Source organism: Berkeleyomyces rouxiae, assembly GCF_048999995.1.
Source record: "Berkeleyomyces rouxiae strain 22BRR77 chromosome Unknown BrBRR77_ptg000001l, whole genome shotgun sequence".
Classification (NCBI taxonomy): Eukaryota; Fungi; Ascomycota; class Sordariomycetes; order Microascales; family Ceratocystidaceae; genus Berkeleyomyces; species Berkeleyomyces rouxiae.
In genome coordinates, this window is record NW_027396491.1 from 4,710,197 (window position 1) to 4,735,645 (window position 25,449).

The 25,449-nt window shown below is 51.3% G+C and overlaps 6 protein-coding genes across 6 annotated transcripts; 4 read left to right on the top strand and 2 right to left on the bottom strand.

Annotated features, from left to right (window-relative positions):
- Window positions 1-3,686: 3,686 nt before the first annotated feature.
- Window positions 3,687-5,997, top strand: BROUX77_001316 (uncharacterized protein; the record flags this gene model as incomplete). Its single annotated transcript, XM_073745732.1, has 2 exons — window positions 3,687-4,859; window positions 4,924-5,997. 2 exons carry the CDS (start codon window positions 3,687-3,689, stop codon window positions 5,995-5,997), a joined length of 2,247 nt encoding a protein of 748 aa, XP_073609551.1.
- A 2,356-nt stretch (window positions 5,998-8,353) lies between these two features.
- BROUX77_001317 (uncharacterized protein) lies at window positions 8,354-10,442 on the bottom strand (the record flags this gene model as incomplete). Its single annotated transcript, XM_073745733.1, has 2 exons — window positions 8,354-9,039; window positions 9,101-10,442. The coding sequence occupies 2 exons, from the start codon at window positions 10,440-10,442 to the stop codon at window positions 8,354-8,356; spliced, it is 2,028 nt and encodes a 675-aa protein (XP_073609552.1).
- A 522-nt stretch (window positions 10,443-10,964) lies between these two features.
- Window positions 10,965-12,902, top strand: BROUX77_001318 (uncharacterized protein; the record flags this gene model as incomplete). The annotated part of the gene is made up of 2 exons (XM_073745734.1): window positions 10,965-11,303; window positions 11,403-12,902. The coding sequence occupies 2 exons, from the start codon at window positions 10,965-10,967 to the stop codon at window positions 12,900-12,902; spliced, it is 1,839 nt and encodes a 612-aa protein (XP_073609553.1).
- An 8,035-nt stretch (window positions 12,903-20,937) lies between these two features.
- Window positions 20,938-22,494, top strand: BROUX77_001319 (uncharacterized protein; the record flags this gene model as incomplete). Its single annotated transcript, XM_073745735.1, has 1 exon — window positions 20,938-22,494. One exon carries the CDS (start codon window positions 20,938-20,940, stop codon window positions 22,492-22,494), a length of 1,557 nt encoding a protein of 518 aa, XP_073609554.1.
- Window positions 22,495-22,748: 254 nt separating this feature from the next.
- BROUX77_001320 (uncharacterized protein) lies at window positions 22,749-24,008 on the bottom strand (the record flags this gene model as incomplete). The annotated part of the gene is made up of 1 exon (XM_073745737.1): window positions 22,749-24,008. The coding sequence occupies one exon, from the start codon at window positions 24,006-24,008 to the stop codon at window positions 22,749-22,751; it is 1,260 nt and encodes a 419-aa protein (XP_073609555.1).
- A 555-nt stretch (window positions 24,009-24,563) lies between these two features.
- On the top strand, window positions 24,564-25,293 carry BROUX77_001321 (uncharacterized protein; the record flags this gene model as incomplete). Its single annotated transcript, XM_073745738.1, has 2 exons — window positions 24,564-24,775; window positions 24,909-25,293. 2 exons carry the CDS (start codon window positions 24,564-24,566, stop codon window positions 25,291-25,293), a joined length of 597 nt encoding a protein of 198 aa, XP_073609556.1.
- Window positions 25,294-25,449: the final 156 nt, after the last annotated feature.

The following is a 25,449-nucleotide window of genomic DNA, read 5'->3' on the forward strand; positions in this document are numbered from 1 at the left end:
ACATTTGGGTCGAGAGTCCTCAAAATCTAGGTACAATGTTTGGGGAAACTGCAAGACGTGAACTACTATGTAGCAAGTATAGGGTACGCTTATAGCTTCGAAGGCCTATTACATACAGACAAACTTGCATCTTTCATGAAATACTTGTATTTAACTTAAAGACTGTGGTCTTGTGTAGTCCATGACGATATGTCGTGTAGTTTGTTCGGCGTGTACAGGATGAAGACATGTTCTGTCAGGTAGCACACGATTAGTCATTGGTGAATCCTTTACTCTTGGTTATATGGTGGGGCAATTCATGATTTTTCCAACTTCTCACCATAGAGACATTGACTTGTTTGTAGGGGGTTGAAGAGAGGGGGTGATCTGTAGGGCTTACCGGGGGATTAGGGGTTAATCGGCACACATGCACCAATGATAACAAGTTGGCAAGCGAAGGCCGAGGCAACGGGAGGGGAAGAAGGGACAGGCGTTAACATCGACATTCTTTTTGAGTTTTGTGCTGCATGTATTTAACACCTATTTTCCTGCGGACTAATCAACCTGACCTCCAACCCCGATGAGAATCATGGAGAAATAGAAGATGAAGGGCTTGCCAGCAGATTAAGCCAACGACGGATCCCTAAAAGAAGCTTCAGATGCTCGACTACAAATTCTTGAGCTCTATGTCACGGCCTTGGCTAAACTTTCTTGCGTGTTCTTGGCTTCATTCTTTGTGCGTTTGCCATAACTTCGAAATGACATTTGGTTGACTATTGATTCCCACAGCTGGAGGCTAAAACTATATAAACACAACCCAGGTAACTAAGGAAGTTGTAAACAGGGTCTCCTGGTGAAGCCCTGAGACCCAGCCGATGATTAGCCGATGGAAAGAGCAGCCATAATGAGACAACTAAGCATGAGATGGGTCTTCTGAGTCATGGTGGCTGACAGATGATTTCCGGCAACACATTTTGCCGGAAGACCACGCCCACCGGACAGAAAAACTACTTGAGCGTATCACGTTACTTGCAAAATTCACTTTGTCGCTAGACTTCGGTTCATGATTCTTGTGCATTGGGCATTATGCATTGTGCTTTTAGGCCTTGGAGTCGCCGACCCTGCCTGCCGAGCGCCTTTCCCGTGTTCAGTTTTGTGCGCACGAAAAAGCTGCCAGGGCTAGTATAAGAACTTGCCCTGGAGTACCTGCCTTTTTTGATGCTCACATACTGCCACATTTCACGAACATGCTCAAGTAATGAAAGTAAAGAGGCACCAAAACCCTGCGGCATCTTGGGCTGTCACTACGTAGGTACATACATACATACAAGACTGTTTTTGTCTTGAAGTGACATACTGGCCCGACAGATGCACCAACCGAAGTACGTGCAAGTTTGCAGGGCCCATGGTAATAAGAACATGTACCTCCAGAGACCCACTACTAGCCCAGCTAAGTGCCCTTTGATCCGCCACATACACACACATACAAACTGAACACCACACCAAGCTCCCAAGATGCCAAAGACAGTGATTGCCATGATGTAGAACGCAGTATGTACCACACGCTAGAAACAGAATATGCACATCTTTGTATTGGTGTAGTTGTAGAGAAAATATGCCGCCCTGCTGGTTGTGTGCCTTGCATTTTGTTGCTTGGTCCGCCTCCTGTGCCTGGATTAATCCAAGCATATAACTATATGCCCTGACCTGACCTGTGTGCACCGTGGACTCGCATGTATGACATACATACATACCTACTGCTCTTCATCGCCATCGTCATCAACATCAAGAGTTTCCCAGCACGAAACTCGCCCTCCCAAAAGCCCTTCCAAGTTCTTTTCCTCTATGGAACGCTCTTGCCCCTCCGCTTTCCGCTGCCCCGCTTGAGCTCCGCCCTTGATGCTGGTGCCCCTCTTCTTCATCCCCTGTGAAATATCTTTCGACTTTGCTGTGGGCTCTCACCTGTGACGTTAAACGGACCAAACACTCTCGACGAAATCAAAACAAAGGGATCACCACATCCTCCAAATCATCTCTTTTTTCTGTCGCCGTCCACAGCATCCTCTGTAACCCTCTCTGCGACTATTGTCCCCTTCGTCTGGCTTTTTCACTTGCTGTGACCATACCAATCCCCACCAACATCAAAAGTCTTCCGTTGACTATCAACACCCAACTCACAGTAAGCTTATACTTATTCAATGCCTGTATTTTGTCTTCTGAAGCATCCCGCCATGCAAAGGCGCTTGCCTGATACTCCCTATTTTCTGTTCTTCCGATACCTGTGACTTGTGCCGCCAACCCTCACTTTGTTCTTTACCCTTAATCTCTGCTATCAAGGCACCGGCTCTTGTGATCACAGCCCTGTCACAAGCCCATGGTTTCCTGGTCCCCTTGCTGCCCTCCGGCCTGTTCCAGATCTTGCCGCCCTGGCGTTTGCTCGCCCTGCCTCTGCTCCTGTACTCCCGTTGCCCTTTGTCTCCTTGTTCTGGCCTGGTTGGCAGGACCTTGAAGGCACTCCTACATCATCACCTCACAGCCTACCTAAGGTGCGTGAGTGTTTTCACCAGGCAACTGGAGGTTGTGCATAATTAACAGCTACCTGGCTGGTCCCCTTGTCAACTGGGTGTTAGAGCGTCACCCAACCAACCACATCCAGCCTTTCCGTGTTCAGGCTGTGCGCCCTCATAATAGCCTGAAGAAGACGAAGCCTGTGTTGATGTCTCCTACAAAAAAGCACATGTTCACCGTGACGTACATACATACACACATGCACATCCATCCATCCATATCCAAGTTGGGAATCCTCCATTTTTTTTCCCATCCCTCTGCTTTGGCTCAGCTTTTTGTGTGGTTGTCCACCTTCGATTTTTAGTGGCCACCCACGCCAAAGTTCTGTTTGAATGCGCCCACACCCTCCACTTCCTCCGACTAGTTTGCTCATTTTTTTTTCTTATGGGCTCCGTCCACCAATTTTTTTTCTCCTCTTATTTCGCAGGCAGACCTCCTCCCACACAAAACCACCGCCTTTTTTCTTTTCCTCTGTATTGCTCAAAAATCGTCAATTGTTCGACTAAAACAACGACTGACTCTAGGTCTTCCCTGAACAGGCCAGTTTATTTGTGTTTAGTGTTCATATTCTTTTTCCTGTTTGAAGACGACCATTTTTCCTCGGTATTGCTTCGTCGCTCTTCTCAAAGTTTCTGGCTCTCAAAAAATTCTTTCCGAGAATTGGTTCAAAAAACCCCACAACTTGGAATCGAGAGCCCTGGTTTACTCCAGCCTCTTCTGACGTCTTCAATTTCGCTGCCCGCTGTCCCCGCCGCATTTTTTATTCCACCTTTCTATCCACCAGTAAACAGTCGACTAGATTTGTTTGCTAACCCTGCCGAAACCTCCTGCTTCTCTCAGCAGCACCGTCTGGATCGGATCATCGTCCCGTCGGCCTCTACGAGTGCGGGGAGGGTTTGAACTCGACTACCTTCTCAGGACGACTGTCTCTTCAAAGATCAGTCGATTATCGGGATTTGGTCATTGAAAGGAGTCCTTCTTAGGCATCCTTTCTCATTCTCCTCCGTCGTCCTTTCGACTATCCTTCTCTGACTTTAGAAAGCTCGTCGGCTTTCAAGTTTAGTTTTTTCACAGTCCAGAGCAGAAACTCCTCCATACCGGCCTTTGTTTTCTCTCGACATTTTAGTCACACCATCAAAATGGCTACTCCCGCTCCTTTCTCCTATGCTCAAGCAGCCAAGGGTTCCACCCCCGTTGCTGGCACTACAACCACCAGCGGTACTGCTTCTCCTACGCCAGGAAAAACTACCGAGCCCATAAGCGATTCCAACGATTTGAACGCCAAGATTAGCATCGAGTCCACGATCGAGTCCCTCAACTCCAATACCGCAGCTAGTGTCTCTGGCTCAACTAGCAGTTCAGCTAACGATGCTACCACTTGCTCGACGGCGTCCGTCCGCGATGAGGATGAACAAAATACCGAGGCCTCGACTCGCCGGAATGAGACCGGACCCCGTGCTGGATCTGCTACTCGTCGTCAGGAGCCCAAGAAGGCCCGTCAAGATAAGAAGGCGAAGGAGTCTTCCAGTGCTGAAGCCGCTGTTGAAGCCAAGCCTGAAGTTACCAAGATTGAACTTTACGAGGCCCCCGCCCCCCCTGTCAACATCTGGCAACAAAGATTGAAGGCTTCCACCACCAAGCCCGCGCCTGCTGCTGAGCAGCCCAAGTCTACTGAGCCCACTTTCAAGGCTCACAAAGCCACCCCTGCCTCCAAGACTTCCGAGTCTACTGATTCTGAGGTCGGTTCTCGCAAGTCACGTGGCGGCCGTTTTGATAGAGAGTCTAACAACAAGGACGTTGAGCAGATGATTGATGACCCTGTCAACTGGCCTACTCCGGAAACTTCTGTTAAGGAAAAGGTCAACACCAAGACTGCTGAGAAGCCTGTCGAGGTCGCTGACAAGGAGTCACAAGACGAGGCTAATGCTGTTTATGCCAAGGGCAAGCAGCTTGGAAAGAAGGTCTGGGAGAAGGTTGAGTTCACTCCCACTGCCAGATTTGAGACTCAAATGCCCAGCACCCGCGGAGCTCGTGCCTCCCGTGGTGGTGCTCGCGGTGGTCGCGAGGGCTCTTCTCGTGGTCATGCCAACGCTTCCAAGGATATCGAGAAGACTTCTGCTGGTGCTCCTCATGGTGTCAAGTCTGGAGAGCACAAGGAGCGGTCGCGTGATAGCAATGTCCCTCGTACCAACTCACTGCCTCCTAAGAAGTCCGGCGAGGCTGCTCCTAAGGAGCAACGCAAGACCACCGGGTTTAGTGCTCCTCAGTCCGCCACTGCTCAGTCTCCTTCCAAGGATGCCTCTACTTCTACTGTAAGTTATAAAAGCCCCACTTCGTGGGTTGCAATCATATCTAATTGAATTTTCTTTACTCTAGGAACCTTCCTTCGCTCCTCGTGAACGTACCGAGATTCGTGGCGAGAGAACTCGTGGCGGAAACCGTGGGCGCGGTGGCTACCATGGATCCAACGGTCCTGCTCCTATTAACACCCAGCAACCCTACACGAACGGCTTTGTTCCCAACAGCGCCTCTCGTCAAAGCATTGTGAGCCCCTCACGCCAGTCTTCATATGCGGGGAACAACTACAACTCCCAGTCTCGTGGCCACGGCCGTGGAGGTCGCAACCACTCTGTCTCTATGCGTAATGGTCCCCGCATGTCAGGGCAGAACAGTAACTACAGTCATGACTACAACATGCAGGGAATGAGCCCTGCCTACCCAGTCATGAACTACTATGACCCTAACCAGGCTTTCTGGACCCTCAACTCCCTCAGCCAGCAGATTAGCTACTACTTCTCGGTTAACAACCTGTGCAAGGACGTATTCTTGAGGAAGCACATGGACTCTCAAGGTTTTGTCCCTATCCAGGTCATTTCCAACTTCAAGAGAATCACTGATATAACTGTCACCATGGACACTGACCCCCTTGAGCTTTTCCGTGAGGCCTGTGCCCAACTGGCTGCACCCGGCCCTGATGGTACTGCTTTGATCGAGTTTGTCATTGGCGACGATAACGTCGAGCGCCTGCGTTGCAGCTCGGGCTGGGACAAGTGGGTCCTCGATGTGTCTGAGAGAGCTGAGCCCTACCGCAACAACGGCCCCGCGTCCTTCACTCCCCATCCCCGGATTGGCATGAGCGCCTACATGAACCAGTTCGTGCCCATGTACTCCATGGTATCTCCTACTGTCTCCAACGGTAGCTCTCAGTACCAAGGCTATCCCCAGCAACACGCTTACCGCAACAGTGCCCCCGTGTACCACAACGGCTATAGTTACCCCGCCAATGCTGGTAACAATGTCTACGCGCCCAGCTTCAACACTAGCCAACTGTCTGCCACAGTTCCTGAGTTTTCTCCCCAGGCTGCCTCCTTCCCTCCCCCTGTCGAGCAGACTACCACCACTACTGAGGAGCATGCTGCTGCTGATGCTGCTATTTCCTCCTCTGAGTAAGATGGCAACATTCATTGCCTCTTTCTAGAGAAGAGTGCTTTGTAACGGGGTCTTGAAATGAAACCGACATGTTAGATTTCCCACTAGCAAGCCATGTAGGTTTGCCTATGTCTGTAAGCTGGTCTCTTGATTGCATTTTTCTGGACCCTACCGCATCCCAAAGCTTTAACCTTGGCTTGTTTGCATGTTCTTTGAGGGCGTGTGTATTGCACATCCGGACAACAAAGCACTACAGACTGGTAATTTATGTGTCCCATGTCTTTATCTGCCGTCCTAGAGCACTCTAAAATGTTTCTACTTGCCATCATGCTTTGTGGTTTTCGGCCTGGCAAGCACTCTTCCCCCATCCCCCCAAAAAAAAAACCTGTGTACAACAACAGTCTCACCATCACGACCTCTCATACATCATGATCGCATCTTGATGCCAAGAAGCTGCTTTACGGACTTTTCCTTTTTTCTTCCTCATGCTTGTCATTTTTCAATTTACTGCACGCACAACATCTCTGTTCTTCTTTTTCGCTCCTGATTTCACTGATACATCCCTTCCCTTTTTCTTTTTCGTTCTCTACCATGTCTTCTACCCCCTTGGTAGTGGTTTTTTTCCCCTTTATTTCGGCGTTACCCATGGGCTTGCTCAACGTTACCTAAACACCCAAACAAAAGTTGACGAATTTTGTTCATGAACTCAATTAAATCATGATAGCCGCTCTTCTGAGGCGAGATGAATTTTGACACCACCAGTCCTCTTTGTTCATTTTTCCTTGAAGAGAACGAAACTCCTGAGTGGTTGGCTGTGTATTCCATTATGGCAAAGAACGACAGCAAGGACGGTTCCTGGTGTCTACTGTCAGTTTTCTGTACTTTAAGTATTGATTTAGCCTCTAGGGCTAGAGCCACTCTACACCAAGTGACAGTGAAGGACAGACCTGAGCTATGGCGATCTTATGCCTATGCCGCCGGCACTCTTTTTCTCGCAAACGGCCAAGATAAATGGACTGGACTACTTATCCTTCCTTCTCTTGTTCTTCTTCTTTTCTCCCTTCCGGAGGCATACATACGATGCCTATTGTGTTGTCTATTGTCCTTGTTTGGCGTTTATAGGCGCGTGTGTGGCCTTTGTGTGCTGGGCATGATTTGGTCTTGTTCTTCTTTTCGTTTATTATTTTCCCGACATTACTGTTTGACTTCTTTTGCCCATCCTTCTGTTTTTTGTCTCTTTGCGTCCTGAGTTTCACTTTGCTGTTTTGTCTTGTTCTTGTACCGAACATACATATACACACCCGACGCCCATGCCCATATTCTTTCTTTTTGCAATCATCTTTCTTTCTTCATGTCCATTTGACTCTCCCCTTTCCTCCTTTTGAATTTTGTTTTGCATTTCGTCAATGGCCCAAATGGAAGTGTATCGTCAACGCTTTCCTGGATCGTTAGACAAAAAACCTCAGTCAGTCAAAAAGTTATTTTTTTTCGCTAAAAAAACTGTTCCTATTTTCATCATTGATCCCACGTACATCCTCGGGGAGTGAAGAGCAAGCCTTCCCCCCTCTGCGGAAAACACCAAAAAAAGAGACGGCTCTCCCCTCTTCTCCTCATTCATTGTCTACTTCGTCTGTCCCTTATGTCTCTAGTGTGGCTTACTCTAGCCCGTCCATCTACAACCGATACTAACCAGATACTTGGAATGGCCAAACTCAACCATGCCTTGGAAGGGCCCCAGACTAATAAGCGGCTGTTTTTTTTCACAGGTTTCCCGTGATTGCTCGTGTCGGCTATTTTGTAATTTTTTATTCTCCTGTCGATTTTGGGTTTTGTTTCTAGATTATTTGCCTGTATTTCTTGCTTGTTTATAATATGTGATTTGTCTTGTTTTTTTTCTTTGAGGTAACTAACGGCTCTGTTGAATCAAAAAAAAAAAAAAGCTTCAAAGACATACTTTGTCGGAAGAGCCGATTTGTAGCTGGTGAGAACAGTGAATATGTTGATTGCTACACCATTTTCTTTTCTCACTTGAATATGACTTCATCCCAAGACTAGGATCTTCATGCTTGTTGATTAAACTTCTGGATAGTGGTATTTGAAGATGCTCCATGTACGTTTACACATCCGGCAAACCAAGTCAAGGGATCACTATCTCTGGATGGAAAAAGACCAAGAAGTTGGATGGGAGAATACTTCGTTATTAAGCCCGCTGTGAACTACGTAAATTGAGGAACACTTCCAGCGTCGACATACCACAGGGGCCACCAGTACGGCCACATGAGCTGCTGTTCCGTCCATGCCGTGTTTGAACCCCGTTTTATCAAATACAGCCATTCCCTCCTCGGCTTGTCCATGGCTTTTTGCCACATCATCCGCCTCAAAGCCCCTCGCCGGACTGTTTCCACTTCTGCGCCATTGCCATGATGCTAGACAGATTGTTGGGCCGCTGGTCATTCTCAGGAAAGACGTAGTCGATAAATTCCTCGACGGACCCGTCGTCGGCTGTCCGGCGCTTCTTGACACGTCGCGGCATTTGCTTCTGAACCTTGTCCTGGTCGTCGGCGTCGCCGTGCGTGCGCTCAAACGAGAGCCAGGCGTTGAGTAGCGTGACGCAGTCGTCCTTTTGGTCGCTGTCGCGCAGTGCTTTGTAGGCGCGCTGGAAGATCTTGCGCGCGCGCGACTTGGCTTCTTCACTGATGTTTTGCTCGTCGTTATCGTCTCCGTCTTCGTCCTCGTCTTCGTCGTCCTCGGGGATGTTGAGCTCGAACTGTGCGTACGAGATCCAGACCTTGATATGACCAGTCTTCTCTAGGAGACGTTCGTACAGGTCACGCGCGTTTTCGTATTCGCCTTCTTCTTCTTCAAAGTCGATAAAGGCCTTCCACATGAGCTCGGGCATGTCGAGGGACTCTTGTGAGATGGCCAAGTTGAAGATGGCACGGCAGCGCTCGATATCGTCTAGACCACGCTCCAACTCTGCAAACTTGATCCATGTTTGGGAGTTGGAGGGGTTCCATTCGATGTATTTTTCGTAGAGTTGACGACACCGCACGAACTCGAATACTATAACAGGGGTGGTTAGCGATGTGCTCAGAGAAGAGAGGATAGAGAATGTTCGACTTACGCTTCAGCTCCAGCTCAATGTAGCCGCGGAAGCTTTTGTCTTTGGGACACATGCCAATGGCAGTGCCCATAGTTTTGCGCGCTGCTGCTAGGTCGCCCTGGCGAATCTCAAACTGCGCCTTGAGTAGCCACAGCTTGGAAAATGTGAACTTCTTGTGTGGCACTATTTGCAATGCTACCTTGTATACCTCGCGTGTCCTGTCCAGATCCTGGGCAATCTCCTCTTCGAAAAGTGCAAAAAATATGAACAGATAGATATACCGCCGCCAGTAGCGCTTTTCCTCAATCGGTGGAATCTGTGCAATGGCTCGCTCGTAGACATCCCGTGCCCTGTCAATGTCCAGTGCGCTCTCTTCCAAGCGAGCGAGATCGAGCCAGACGTCGTAGTTGGATGGCGTCTCCTTTAGCTGTGACTCGTATAGTGCTCGTCTTTTGGACAACACTACACTCTCCAGTCCGTCCTGGTCACCAAATTGCTTTTCAAAGGTCGTGTACTCTGCGTGCAGCTGGCGCGACTTGGACCGTGGTAATCTGTCAAGGGCGTACTTATAGATGGCACGCGAGCGTTCGTACTCTTTGAGTCGGGCTTCGAAACGAGCATATGCAATAAACAGCTTTTCATCCACAAACGTATCGCCCAGCGCCTCAACAGCAGCGCCAAAGACTTCACGCACAAGATCACTCGTGCCGTTCTCCTCCTCGAACTTGGCCCACTTGATCCAGTTGCGCGGCTCGGGGTGTACGGTGGTAAAGTGCTCAAAGATGTCACGACAACGATCGAATTCGCCGTAGCGCTTCTCAAACTTGATGTACGCGCTCCACGCAGCCTCTTCCGGCTGCCACTGCATCCAGCGGTCAAAGACCTGGCGTGTGCCGGGTATGTTTCCCAGCATCTCCTCCATGTACACGTATTTGTACCACAGCTTGTCGACACGCGGCAGCCGTGTGACGGCGCGGTCAAGTAGGTTTCGGGCATGGTTGATGTTCCGTGTCTTCATCTCGGCTTCAATGTAGCGCACAAAGAGCTGCACGTCGTTGGGGTGCACGTCCATGGCGCGCTCAAAGACAGACCGCGCGCGCGCATACTCCTTCTGCTCCATCTCCCAGGCTGCATAGCGCAGCCAGTTGTTCATGTTCATGCGGTTCCGGCGCACATAGTCCTCGAACTCGCGGCGCTTGCGGCCCTGGAACTCGTGTAGCTCCTCAAGATCCTCGAAGCGTTGCGTCGGCGCTTTTAGCTCCACCTCCTGCCGGTCGACGGCCTCGCGCAGCAGCTGTTCGGCCGAAATTTGCACGGGCGCCGCGCCCTTGTTCTTGACGCGAGGAGGACCGCGGGATTCCATGGCGGGCGGGTGCTGTGTCGAGATCGAGAGGCGTGGGATGGTTCGGTTCGGATGGGCGTTTAAGGCGCTCAGAGATCAGAAGTGAAGATTCGGTCCAACGAAGCGCCGTTAGTAGTGGATAAAATCAATGTCGCAGCGCTTAGCAAAGCCTTACTCGTAACAAAAGAAGAAGACTATTCTGATGCGATGCAGGAGCCCATCAAGCTGGCCAAGCTCGGAAAAAGTAGCAGACAAGGCTGAGGCTTGCGTCGAGCCTAATAATTTGGCTGACCAATCGATAAGCTTTAAATCTTACATAGTCCCACTTTTACTCGCCTAATCTTGATGACTTACATTTTTTGGCTGCGATTCTCAGCCTTGTCTCTCTGACACCCATCACTTTCACCCATGATCACCAGCTTCACAACCACTTTATCCTTTTCTCTGCGTGCCTTTTCTTGCCTTTGTGCTCACTTGCGATACTTTTAAACCAGCAAACGACCAGCCCGTCCTTCCTCCTCTTCTCAGGTTCCTAGCGCAGTCATGGCCACCCTTGCCGACGAGCTGCTGCAGGACTTCGGGGATGATCTTGCGTCTGACGAGGAGGCTCCTACCGAGGAGACTGACGCCAGGAACGATGGTCCTGAGTCTTTGTCTCTCGGAGGAGGCAGTCTAAAGCCGATATCCAGAGGCCTGGATGACATGGAGGAGGACGATGAGGAAGATGAAGATACCGACATGGCAGACGATAACACACCAACTGTCCGGCCAGTCGAGGATGAGCAAGAGGCCAAGGTCAAGATCGAGAAGATGCAGCTGGGCGGCGTCAAAGATGTGCGCAGCGTTGCCAACTTGGTCCAGACTCTGCAGCCTGTTCTTGAGGTATGTTCTTTCTATGCGCCTGCCCCCCTTCCCCCGCCTGAACCGCATTCACATTGAACCACAGGCCTGAATCTGACCATGCGGACTCTTGTTTTGTAGAAAATCGAAAAGTTCAAGTCTGAGCCGCAGACCAACATGATTGGAAACATCGAGGACCACCCCGAGTACCATCTGCTCACTCAGTCCAACGGCCTGTCTACACACATCGACGGTGAAATTGCGCTGGTCCACAAGTTCATCCGCGACCACTACTCAGTGCGCTTCCCGGAGCTCGAAACGCTTGTGACTAATCCTCTTGAGTACGCCAAAGTCGTCGCCATTCTCGGCAACGGTCCCATGGATGCCGACAACATCAAGACGCTACAGAACTCGACCAACAACCCACTACAAATCACATTAAGACAAGTGCTTGACGGCCCGACTCTGTTGGTCGTCACGATGGAGGCAACCAAGTCCAAGGGCCAGGAGATGACTCTCGAGCAGCTTCACCGTGTTCTCAGCGCCTGCGAACTCCAAATCACACTGGACAGGGCAAAGACCACGCTCACCGAATATGTGCAATCGCGCATGAACATCTTTGCGCCCAATTTGACAGTTCTCCTCGGCTCTCTAACCGCCGCTCAGTTGCTCAATGCCGCCGGAGGGCTGACTGGGCTGTCCAAGACCCCAGCTTGCAACATTGCTGCTTGGGGATCGAAAAAGCAGAATGGACCTGGAATGGCCACCAATGTTGGCATCAGACAGCAAGGCTTCCTCTTTCACTCGCCTATAATCAAAGGCATCCCTAGCGATCTCAAACGTCAAGCCATGCGCATCGTTTCCGCGAAGCTCGTTCTCGCCGCGCGCGCCGACCGCATTCACAATAGCCCGAGTGGTTCTCTCGGTGAGACCCTACGCGAGGCTTGCCTCGAGCGCCTTGATAAGTTAACCATCCCACCACCCAACAAGGGTCAGCGCGCACTTCCGGTGCCTGACGACAAGCCAGCCCGCAAACGTGGTGGCCGGCGCGCGCGCAAGGCCAAGGAGGCCACCGCCATGACAGACCTGCGCAAAGCCCAGAACCGCATGGTCTTTGGCAAGGAAGAACGCGAGGCCGGCTTTGGCACAGGCGATGGCACCGTCGGCATGGGTATGATTGGCGCATCCAACGACGGCCGCATCCGCAGTCTGCAAGTCGACCAGCGCACGCGCGCCAAGCTCAGCCAGAAGCACAAGGGCTGGGGCGGCCTGGCATCGTCCATCAACAGCGGCGCAGCTTCGTCGCTGCGCCCCGGCCACCTCGGCGGGATCCAGCTGCCCGGCTCCAGCGGCCTGCGTACGTCCGGCGTTGGCACAACTGTCGGCTCAACGGGCGTCGGCGCAAGCGGCTTACAGTCGAGTCTGGCGTTTACGCCTGTGCAGGGCTTGGAGCTCGTTGATCCCAAGATCCGCGAGGCAAACAAACGCAAGCGTGAGGCTGAGCAGGACCGCTGGTTTAAGAGCGGAACATTCACTCAGGTCGGCGGCAGTAACGGCGGGTTCAAGGTACCGGAGGTGCCGGCAAGCAAGAGGGTTGACACCGGGGCTGGCAAGATGGGTCCACCTCAACCCAAGCGATAGACGTGGCCAAAGCTGAGATGTGTGGTACATGCCCCGCTACTCCTTTCCTTTTTTTCTCTTCTTTCTCATTACCCTGATATTTGTCTATTCTTTTTTCCTTCTTTTCTTGGTTCATTGGTATGTTCAAGGCAAGCGGCGTTTCACTGGCGGGTCACTATTAACTATTATTTACTATTGTCAATTTTTTTATTAGAATATGTCCCATGTAAAATCAAAGTCGTTCCTTTTTTTCTCTACTTTCCTTTGCATCTAGAGAAGTCTCTTGTCCAGTATTACATAATGGTTAGTTTGGCGCAATTTTGTCATGGCCCTGTTAAACACAATGACATCATACCACTCACCCTATGCCTATTACGAACTTGACTCAACACCAGGCATCCCAGGACTCAGCAGCACCTATCATTCGTCACATATTGCCTAGCGTTTTAGTATCCCAAGCCACTGGCCTTTTTTTCTCTATTTTTTTCCCTTTTGCTTCTCTTGGTCTTAGCGGGTGTCGGGCTTGTACATACGTAGTGCTGGTAATGGTAAAATTTACTTCCATTATGGCAGTGCTGAGTTTACAATACCTATCAAGTGAATCAATGACGACATCATCCGATTTGGATATTCGCTTGGTGATTCTTGGTTCCGCGCTTTCGCTCTATCCCCTTTTCTATCCCGTTGATCATGCTAAACAGGCAGCGTAAAAGCTGTCGCCATAGTTCACGGACAATGGCTCATTAATGTCAAACACCAAGTCTACTCTAGTGCATATGCTCTGTTGCCATAGCAAACTTCTTGTCAGGACTTTCCATCTTGCGGCCTGTCTCAATTGCTCTCTAGTAGAAGATCCCAGTTACCCCGGGTTTTGTGGCACCAAGCAACCGTTACACAACGCAAGTGGGGCTCCTTCATCAACATAATTTTTGGGCTGCTCTAGGGTGGCAACAACAAAGGACCGACAACGAGTACACTAAACTTAGTAGGATATCTCTAAATGAGACTGTAGTTTGTAGCGGTACGTTTGTTTTCATGTTCAGCGCATAGTTGTTGGATCCAGTTAGAACAACGACACATGCGTCAGGTCAATTTGTATGAACATATCAGCTGTGCAGGTTAGATGCGAGAGGAACATCTTCATTACAGTAGGATTTAGTTACCTGCCAACAAATGATGTGGTGGATGATTTTCGCAGGTGTTAATCACCAACCTAGTTTTATATCTATCTATCGCTAAAATACCAAGTAGTACATCCATGTATCAAAAGCTGTCGACTAGCACCCTCTACTCGCTCGAGCATAACCTATATCAATACTCAGGCGTTTGCTGCGAGCAGAAACAACCCCGGAAATAACCCGAAATTTGATTTCAAAATCATCTCTTTGCCATCCGACATATAGAACTCCCGTCCAAACTCCAGCCCGACATGGTCAAGTTCAAGTAAGCCAAGTCCTTCCGTTTCGTATCTCTGGCTCATGTTGAATTCGATTGGCCCCAACGGACGAAGGGACTGGCTTCTAACTTTTTAGAATTGCCAACTCGTGCCCTAAGCCAGCATCAGCACTCCAACAGGGCATGGCCGGAGATGCTTGGCCACGCACTGACCTGGCACCTCATCATCTAGAGGTATCATGAGCCATGAGAATCAGCTATTCCTAGCACCACAGCCGGGCAAAACCCAAGTTGGCCACAGTCTCCAGCAAGGGTCTTCGCGAGAGCTGAAGATGGTCATGGCATTTTTCCTTCAGTTTAGTGTTGCTGAGAGTAATTGAGAGTAGTTGAGAGTAGTTGTGGCAAATTAACATGCTACCAAGACAACATCTTCAAAATAAGCATCTGTCTATTCCCAGATCTTTCTTTCCTGACCTACACTCGAGCCAGATCTTGCCCCCCCGCGATATAAGATTCCAGGCACAAATCGACTACTAGCTTAGCAATTGCCATGGCCCTATGCCTTTTCGGACGCTGCATAGAACTCCGCCACCACGGTAGTCCTTTCATTATCTAGAAGTGGAATGAGGTGTATCCTAGCCCCGACAGCCGTCCCCGTCTCTCCCGTGTGAAGGCTAGCTATGTACTAGTTAGAGGAGAGATATCGCATGCTCAGTTCATGCAAGCTAACAAATGTCAGCAACCATCTATGTCACTTGCAAGCTCTCTGAAGGCAAAATAAGAGCTCTTCGGAAGCTGCAAGACATTACCTTATTTCTTGGCATTGTACGCTGCTCAGACTAAGCTCCGGAAGATAATGCACCTCACTGCAAGCTCCCTCCTTAGCAGATCGGTAGGGCGCATAGAACGCGTGTACAGGGGCGGGGCAAGTCGCTTAGGCCTTGTCTTCGAGTTTAGGATCGGATCTTGGGTCTGGGCGTTACTTGCAGCATCTACTGCACGGGTTGTTGTAAGATTGCGATCGTGTACTGGGCCCAGTCTGGCTGTGGATGTCCGATATCCAGATGTCCGGTGCTTACCAACGCGTAAGGGTGAGTCTGGCTCAGATTCGTTTGATAGCTTCACAATGATGTTGTGCATATGGCTCTGACAATCTACTTCAGGCTCACACAATCTGAGTCGGCGGTGGTACGGTGGTTGTAGGGTTCAGGGAGTGCTGCTCTTACTCCGGGAGGAACTACCTGGTACTGTACATATGGCCCCCTCTTACTCTGGTCTGTCATTGTTTTACTTGAGCATGACATGCCCTTTGCTAAGCCTCGTACATCAAAGAGGTCTTTTACGGGTTGGCACATAAACAAACCGTGCCATGAGTGCTTGTACCTATACATATAAGACACACGAGATCCCAATCGATATATAGGGTTGTACTAGGGTTCGATATAAGTGCCGGAACGGGATATGGACTGAGACATTTCGCAGGGCTCAGGATTCTCTGTTGATAGTCAATATCTCGCTTGCATGGAAGAGAGTGAGAGAGGAAGAGACAAAAATGGTCGAGGAAAAAATTGGCGGGGCTCAACTGGGTGGTCTGAGAGGTGTACCCTGTTTGGATTATTCCCTTGTGATGTGTCTGTTCTAGTTACAGTCAATGGATGGAATGGCCAGGGAACAGAGGCCGGAAGCAAACACTGGTTGTATGATCGCAAACAGCGAATTGTGCAAATCAAGGGAGCTTTCAGGCTTCTGTCAGGGAGTTGTAGGGTTCCAGCGGGGCTTCTTTAATGCAAGCAGGTAAAAAGGAAAGTAGAAAAACGATGTGCTGGTGTTGTTCCAAGACAACACACTGAGATGAACGTGTTGGTCGAGATCGGAACAGAACCGCAAGGGCCAAGGGACCCGTCTTTATGAGGTGCGGGATACGTGCATGATTAAAGAGACACCGGTGTGTGGGCAAGACACGGGAAAGACATGGAGAAAGGCAAGCTGCAAAAAGGCACATTGAGACCAAGAAGTGAGACATGGGCGTGAACACCAACAGCAAGGGTGTAGACAAGGACTGGGCTACTTGTTGTAGAACTAGGGCCAAGGCTCAGGGGGAGGGCCAACACGACTAGACAGCTCGGGGTTTCGTGATATCTAGCGAGCATATGGCATAGAAAGTGGTTCTCTGCCTGTACAAGCATCTATGTACTTGTACTTGAGTCCAGCCCCAACACCACACTCCCGTCTCTTGCTGGTGCACGCCTATTTCAGTTGTTATATCTATACCAGTTCATGTGGCAACAGGGCAGATGGCTCTAAGAGGAAACGCAGCACATCTCAAGAGCCAACAGATAGACACGAGACACGAGAAAATAAGTCTAGGAAAACCCATAGTTATCTGTTCATGGATGACATAGTGGTTAGAGAGAAAACGCACGGTAGCACGGCCTGAGAAGAAGAAAAAAAAAGCAGCTTGATCTAGACCTTGGTGTTTTGGAGGTGGGACCGTTGTCCGTGCCGGGTCTGGACGATCCCCAGTCTTCCTTTTTTTCTCAGGGTTCAACCACAGTTGGCCATGCCGACTCACGTCTGCAGATCATTGATGGGGGGCCGAAAAGTCAGCGCCGAGAAACGTCTTGTCTCCTGAGCCCAAAGCCCCAGGACCAGCACCGACGCACAGGATTAGGCACGGAGGAGTTCAGAAGGGTCTTAGGCCAGAGGAGAGAGAGGGGAGGGACACAGGGAAAAGAAGCGAAGAGCCGAGGCTGAAGCTGTAGCGCGTAGGTAGGACGTGGAGGAGCAATAGTTTGTTGTGGCGGTAGCGGGAGAAGCTACAGCAGGATAACAAGGCCTAGTTGTACATATCATTAGTTGGTTGTGTATGTATGGATGTAGTTATGTATGTACATACATACATACATACATACATACGTACACAGCTGCTTGCAGCCTATGGCAGTAAGTATGAAGGTAATTCCACCTATCCTTGGGTCTGACAGGGAAGACACTGGATGTTGTTCGGAGTCCACGAGTCCAACAAGCAAGGAATACAGCTGTAAGATGGGACCGTCGCGCTCTTAGGGATGAAGATATCTTGGTGCATCTGAGCCATGGCACTGGGAGCACTTCCCGGCAGGATGGTTAGCGAAGCCTCTGTCGGGATAAGTGGTCATACACCAGCTCTGCCCGCCTTGCCGCCCCAGCATTCATGCATGATGCAGCTTCTCGCACCCACGCCCAGGAACACCCACGCAACAAGGACCGCCTGGCTTCCCATCCTGGTACGCACAGCGTCTGGTAGTAGGCCGTTGCCACCGTGCTAAGCACTTGGGAGATAGAGTGCATAGCGTATGCTGGTTGATCGGAGCCAAACCTTGCACACAGAGCCACTAGGCTGGCCGTGGTCTCGGGGCAGTTTGGCTCAAAATGTGAAAGAAAGAGAGGGTCTTTGGTTTTGCCAGCAAGCGGCTATCTTGGCTGTGGCTTGGGGCCTGGATTGATTCCGCACTTCTATCTAGGTTTGATGCTTCCCGTTCCGTTGATGCTCTAGCCCTCCACTGGCCAGTTGCTACGGGTGTGATAAGAGAAGGCTTAATCTCGGCCACTCACTCGCATAAGAGGTTAGTCTGTGGCATGGCAGAGGAATGACAGCTCTGAAGATGAGTATGAAGTAGGCTTAGGGCTAGGGTGAGCCGATGGGCTGCTGGAGGTCTATGTTGAGTGCGGGCCATGTAGGCGTAGAGTGCTGTGCAAAGTGTGGCCACTTGTAGTGCTCCTATGCTGTAGTTTCCTGCCGGACACACTCTAAAGAGCATGCCGTAGCACTGTCTCTTGGGCACCTAGAGTTATATTTTAGGGACACTACAAGGACGACTGACTATAGCTTAACAACTATAAGCTTGCTGCAAAGGGCTTTATTACAGGCTACTGACACTTTGATACAGAGGTTGTGACCCCCTGTTACTGCCCACTTCTCTCTGAGCACAATTAAAAACGCCAACAAAAAAAAAACGACGTCTTCAACTCGAACATCTCACCCTCACCTGAGCCAAGGATCCACCGTCTGGGAAGCTTAAAGCTTGGCTGCTTTTATATGTCTCCTTTGGGCACACAAGACTAAGCCCAAGCACTCAACAACGGCTTGTCCATGCACGCCAGACAAGGTGCCCAGCCCAGAATGCACCACTCACTCACTGTATTAAAGTAGCAGCACCATCGAAGCAAGAGGGGCCGCGTTAGCTCTAAGCTGTGCGATGGCCTGTTGGGCTGCTGCCCATGTCCCTTGTTCCCAGCTTCCCTTTTCTCCTCCCGACATGAAACGATTTGCACGGCGGGAAGAGCAGTCAGGTACCAGACAAGAGACTGAAAACCCAAGAAACACACACAAACACTAGTTAGTCACATACAACATGTCGGGCGCATAACCCTAGCGTCATTCAACTCATTATTTTCTTCTACGCGACCAACCTTTTGGGCCTTGGGGTCGTTGCTGACCAAGCCTTGTTCTCGTTGGCTCGCTTTTTTGATTCGTCTGCGTTGCCATCTGTGGCCAAAGTATACAAGAAAAAGGGTCTCTCGTGCTGCCAAAGACTAAGATATGTGGTCATGGGCCAATGGCGGCCATGGCAGAAAGTAGCTGCGGCCCTACAAGCACAAGTCACGTACATACATATGTATAGAGACTGGGCTTGTCCTATTCCCGTTTTGGCTGCTCCTTGTACTCTCCAACTATGTAAATGATCTAAACTGCTTTAAGCACTTGAATTCCCTTTTCTCCCGCATCCAGACCGACCTAGATTTTCTCGCTTGTTTTTTTTCTTCCTTAGGGAGTCAAGGATGTTGGATTGAAATAGCACGAGGAGCCGTCAGAGAGTGATTTGTTCAAAGGTCACTCTAACTCTAGGCTTGTAAGAAGAGGGTTGGTTGGTTTTGTGTACTTGTATAGCCTGGACTCCCTCCCAACAACAGGATGACGAGAATAGAGCACAGGATAGAGCAGCTTGTCATCTGCCACGGGATCGATTCATGGAAGGGCCTTTTTGGCTTTTCTATGGGGCTCCTTTTGTAACTGCGAAGAGGCCGAGATGCTCGAGTGCTAGCGACTTTCCTATGCTAGACCTAAAGCCGAGGTATTTGGGAATGGCCCTAGAGTCCTCTAACGCGCCGCAGCTGAACCCAAATAGTAGACAAGACGTCATTGAATAGCCCTGCAACGTCCGTAGCACATAGACAAAGCTATTGCACAAGAGAAGTAAAAAAGTCTGCTGGGACATCTTGTTTCTTGGACTTCCTTGGCCTGGTCTTGGTCTCTCAACTACCAGGGCGACCCATCAGTAAGCACGGCATAGAGTGGCAACAAGCCACAGGCCCTTAGCTCAGGGTCTCTTACTGGCTAGAGAGCACGATGATGATGATGGCAGCGGGGAAAAGAAGGGCCAGGGAATAGCGAATTGAATAGCTCCGCAAGAAGCGGGGAGATATTCACAGAGAGAAAGAAAGTTTAGAGGAAAAGGACCTCGATGAGGCCTTTGGGCCGCTCGTGGAGCAGGTTTGGCTTTATCTTACGGCTCATCGTATGCCTAGTGGCGAGGTCCCTCTCTCAGATGGCTTTAACAGGTGCCTAATTTTTTTTTTTCGGATTTCTAGCATCTGTACTTGTAAGTTTGTATCCTCGTTTATCGCCCGCTCTACAAGCCTTTATGCAATCGTATGCGTTGTCGGTGGTCTTTTCTTGCTCATGGTTCGTTCGTTCGTTCGTCCTTCGCTGCATCGTCTGTGCTCAGGATGTCACGGAAATAAAGCGGGCTGACAGCGGTTGACAACGCTGAGTGAGCAGGGGCCTAGCCTGTTGAGTTGCAGGTACAAATTGTACCTGTGTATCTGTACTTCTACTTGCAAGTTATGCCCTTTGGTGAACTTGATACTAGTCCGGCCCTGTCTTACCTCTTCTGTTCAGCCCAGACTTAACAAGAAAAATTTGTAAAAAAAAATGGACTGGGCGTCCTGATCCGATATAGTCGGCCAAGCTGCTTAGCACCTTGTGCCCTTTTCTACTGTTTAGGCGTGGCTTTCTTGGTTATCCTATTGAACCCTCCTCCGGCTACACGCGAAATGTCCATCAGTGGATCCGGATCACGAGGTTTGAAATACTCAATTCATGAGCTTTGCACCAGGAAAATTCGTGATTGAAAAAAAAAAAAAAAGTTCTGTCCTAATCGCTGCATCTGATTTGATGAAATATGGCCGTTTCTATCTTGGGGAAATCGCTCTAGAGACTCGACATTGAGGACTCGAGGACTCGAGATCCTGCTTGATAAATTGCAACTGCATTTAATCGCCCGTCGGGTGTGGGTACACACTAAGCTTAGGGGCGTGAGGCTAACAAAACTCAAACCTCCGCCAAAACCAGGCTGTTTGCAGGTTGAGTATTCAGGATGCTTGCTACGGATTTCCGTCTATCAATACCAGTTCTATATATTTATCAAGCCTCTTCTTTTCCGTTCAAGAAGAAACTCCTCCTTGCTACTCATTAACGCAACTCCTGGTTTCTGACAATTCCCCATCCAAGACGTCTTGTTGACGACTACACAAACATTGAACTTGCTTTGAGCATCATCCCTTTACTATCTTTACATTTTTGCTCCCCTCTCCTCTTGTACTCCTCTGTGTGAACAGTATGAAGCGCCAGTCTCGTCCTATCCATATCTCTACCTCCATGCCTCCATCACGGGTCCCCCGCTATGTGTCTCCGCCTCCAACAGCTTCCACAACTACCAGCACTCCTGACAGAGACTACGTGCACAACCCGTCACCGCGCACAATAGCCTGGTCATCTAGCACATACAAAAGCAGAATGGACATCGACACACCAGTCTCGGCCAGCTTTTACAACAGCGCCGAAAGCAATTCCTCTTCTTCTCTCCTGCTCTCCCACAACACCCCCTCTCCCTCCCAGGACTCTGGAGCCCTCTCACTGGACTCTTGCTCGATTAGCGAGCACACTCTCGGCCGTCGCAGCCATACCCATGCCCATTCCAAGTCTCTCTCACAGCCGCAGTCTCCCTCCCGCCTCGCTCTGCACCAAACCCACACCCGTCGCAGCAGTGACACCGCCATGGTCTCTTCGCCTCCCCGCACACTCTCGTCATACGCATCGGTCTCGTCACTCAACGCCGACGAGGAGAACAATGACGATGTTGACACTGGCGATGACGAAGAGTTCCAGCTGCCGCTTTCGCAGGAGCCACAAAGCCTGACGCCCGCCGCTCGCCGCCGGCTCGTCCGTTCGCTGCTCCGTGACAAGGCCCGCACCAACAAGGGCAAGAAGAGCAAGTACAGCGTACCTGTCAGCTACAAGGGCGAGGGCGGCACCATCAAGAAGCGCTGGCTCTGTCTGCGCTGCGGCTACCCCGCTAGCACGTCGGGCCACGCCTCACGCCACCATAACACGGTGCACGAGGTTGAACGGCCGTTTACCTGCAGGCTGCCCAACTGCGGGCATGGGTTTAAGCGCCACGACAACCAGGTTCAGCACGAGAAGACGCGGCACAACCTGGACTTGGATACGCCCGGCTTTGACCCAGACGGCTCCGAGTGGCGCCGCGCTCTGGCCGAGGAAGAGGCCTTTAAAACCCGCCGGAACAACCGCAAAAATGCCGGTCACTCGCGCCAGAAGTCGTCCATGTCTTCGGCGACTTCGTCCGAGTGGTGCTTTGACAAGAGCGCGATGCCCGGCGTCGGCACGCGTCGCACTTCGCTCGCGCTGTCGACCGCGCCCATGGCCTCTGCCGCTGCTGCCGCCCGGTCTGCTCTGTCGTCGTCATCCAACGGCGGCCCGCCGACGCGCCCAGACTACCGCCACTCGCTGGTGTTCCTGTGTGGCGATCGCTCGCCTGAGCCGGCTTCGGCCATCACCGCACCAGTGCCTGCTGCCGGCTCGGCGCCCATCACTCTGCCGCCGCTGACGTGGACTCCCCGTGGCTCTGTGTCTGGATACTCGCAGGCGCCACACCGCGCGCACCATCGCCAGTTGCCGTCCATTTCAATGTCGCACGCATCGTTCCAGGGCTCAGAGTATGAGCTCTCGGCGTCGGAGTTGTCGCCTGTAGCCTGGAGCCAGCGCCGGCCTGTCGAGCCGTTGGGTCCAGCGCCACACTTCCAGACACCAAACTACCAGCAGGCGTCTTCCTACGCACAACAGCACCAGTCAACGGCACTTTGGGCGTCGCGCTAGATAATCAGGGAGTAGAAGCTTCGACCTTTTCTTTTGTATCTTATTTTGAGCTTGACGGCCTTTTCATGATGATATCTTGTTATAGTGTGGGTTGCCCGCAAGGGCCTTTTTCTTTTTTTGGGGACGGCTTAGGTCCCTTGGCGTTTATATTGGTGTTGCCTTTTTTTTTTTTTTTTTTTTTGAGGATTAATCAAATCTTGTTTATACTCTTCACATCCATCTGTTCTGTGCATCTGTTACTGTGTCCATCCCATCTAAGACGTCTTCCACAACTCCTCCATCTCCACACACAACGTAGCCATTTCCTGCTGTTCATCAGTCCCACAAACCAGCACTTGCTTTGCCGCTCCTTCTCGTCCAATACCCACCACCTCACCTCCCGCCACCTTGTTCAGCTGCTCATTGCGGCCTTGGTCAACCGTAAAGCCCAAGCACGCTACAGCCTCTCCAACCGCAGCCCTAAGTTTTGGCGAACGCTCGCCAATGCCGCCCGCAAATACTAGCGCGTCAACCTCGCCACCAAGCGCCACAAAATAACTCCCCACAAAGCCCGCCACCCGGTCTACGAAAAGCGAAAAGGCTAGCCGGCACTCAGCACTATCAGACGCCGCAATTTTCGCAAAGTCCGTCGTGCCCGTCATGGACTTCCAGCCCGCCTCCTTGTTGAGGATCTGCTCGGCCCGCGAGATGTGCAAGTCGCGCGTGGCCTGCGGCGCCAGCCGACCAACGTTGCTGGCATAGTGGAAGACCAAGCTCGGGTCAACGCTGCCAGATCGTGTGGCGCCCGGGAGCCCGGCCAGCGGCGTCAGACCCATGGAGGTGTCGATGCTGCGGCCAGCGCGGATAGCACAGGCGCTGGCGCCGCTGCCGAGGTGCAGCGCGATAATGTTGAGGGCGGTTGTGGGCTTGCCCAGGTATGCAGCCACGGCGCGCACAATGAACGAGTACGACAGGCCGTGGAAGCCGTATTTGCGGAGATGGTTTGCGCGCGCCACGGCCGGGTTAATCGGGTATGTGCGCACGTGCTCGGGCAGGCTGGCGTGGAACTGCGAGTCGAAGCAGGCGACGTTGGTGGCGTCCGGCAGTTGCTTGGCGCACGTGTGGACGATGGAGAGTGCAGGGCTGTTGTGCAGAGGTGCGAGGTCGGTCAGCTCCTGGAGCCGGTGGAAGGTGGACTTGCGGATGATTTCGGGGGCCGCGTAGTCGCCGCCGTGGACGATACGGTGCATGGCGATGGAAATGTCAGACTCGCTGTTGATCTCCGGCACTTCCTTGCTGTCGGTGAGCTGCTTGAGGATAAAAGCAAAGGCCTCGTCCTGAGAAGATATATCAGGGCTTTTCAGATCTTGCTTCTTCCCATCTCGCACAAAGCTGGTCGAAGAAGGAGGCGCTGTAAGCCCGCTGACTTGAAACTCGCCAATTAGCTTCGGCTTGGAAGTCTGCGTCGCATTAAAGACGGAGATCTTGACGGAGCTTGAGCCGGCGTTGATAGCGAGGATGATTTTCGAAGCCATTGCGGTGGGTGGAAGTGGTTCTGGGGGGATTTAAAAGGGAGGAATATCCCAGGCTGTTACATGTTTGCAGTACTTCGATTAAGTACTGCCGCTCTTAATTTTCGTCAAACATTACCTTCAACGGAACGGGAAGCCGTCCGGGCTGATGTCAACTGTATAACATATGCGTGTAAGACAAACCCTAGTAGACTAGGGTCTGACGCGCCAGCTCCTATCTCCACCAGGACTCGGCCTCGAGGTTAAGGTCGAGGTCGAGGTCGAGGTCGAGGACGTCTCCGCAATTATCAGCTTTGAAGACAAAGCTCCACCCCCTCCTTCCGCAAACAACGTAGCGTGCTTGCCATTGGCCAAGGGAGGACAGAGAGCTTTCATTCTCCCTTGTAGCCTTGTTTCTCCGGAGCTCTGTATTCAATCACAGTTTTGCATCAGTTATTAAGCAATTGCTAAGCAGGCACTCATACCTATCTGTCTGCTCTGTCTACCAAGCGTAGAGTCCTTGATTTCATACCTTTGCCTCGATAGCTCCATCTCCTCCGCCCCTTCACCACATCAACCATGTCTCCCACCACAATCAAGGGCCCCTCTGCCCAAAAGCTCAACGGCTCCGGCCTACGCGTCGGCATTGTGCACGCGCGCTGGAACAGCACCATTATCGACCCACTTGTCGAAGGCGCCAAGAAGGAGCTGCTGGGCTGCGGCGTCAAGCCCGAGAATATTGTCGTGCAGAGCGTGCCGGGCTCGTGGGAGCTCCCGTCGGCCGTGCAGCGGTAAGCCTAGCTTTGCGTTTTTCTTTGAGTCGAGACTCATCGGGCCTATTGCTTTTGCGGTTCCTCGTTGTCACGAGGCACCTTCTTTCTCTACTGGACCACACCGCTAACAGCCACCACTCGTCTTCTCCAGCCTCTACGCTGCCTCGCAAGTCCAGTCCTCCACATCCGCCGCGGGCGGCGACCTCCTCAGCTCCGGCACGCTCTCGCCGCAGGCCACCGGCAGCACCGCGTCAAGTGCCGCGTTTGATGCCATCATCGCCGTCGGCGTGCTGATCAAAGGCGAGACCATGCACTTTGAATACATATGCGATGCCGTGTCACAGGGCCTGATGCGCGTGGGGCTCGACTCGGGGATCCCGGTCATCTTCGGCGTGCTGACGGTACTGAACGACGACCAGGCAAAGGCACGCGCCGGCTTGCTGCCGGGCAGCCATAACCACGGCAACGATTGGGGCTTGGCGGCGGTGGAGATGGGCGTCAAGCGTAGAAATTGGGCGGCTGGTATCATTGAGTAGACAGGATGAGTAGTCTTATATGGGCACATAGAATTTTGATTGACAAAGAAATCTACTTGGGATATCCAGATCTTGCACATGTGATGATTATCCCAATTCACCTCGTGCATATCATGCCCCAACTGGCAATTCTCGCATCGCACACACACTTGTCAA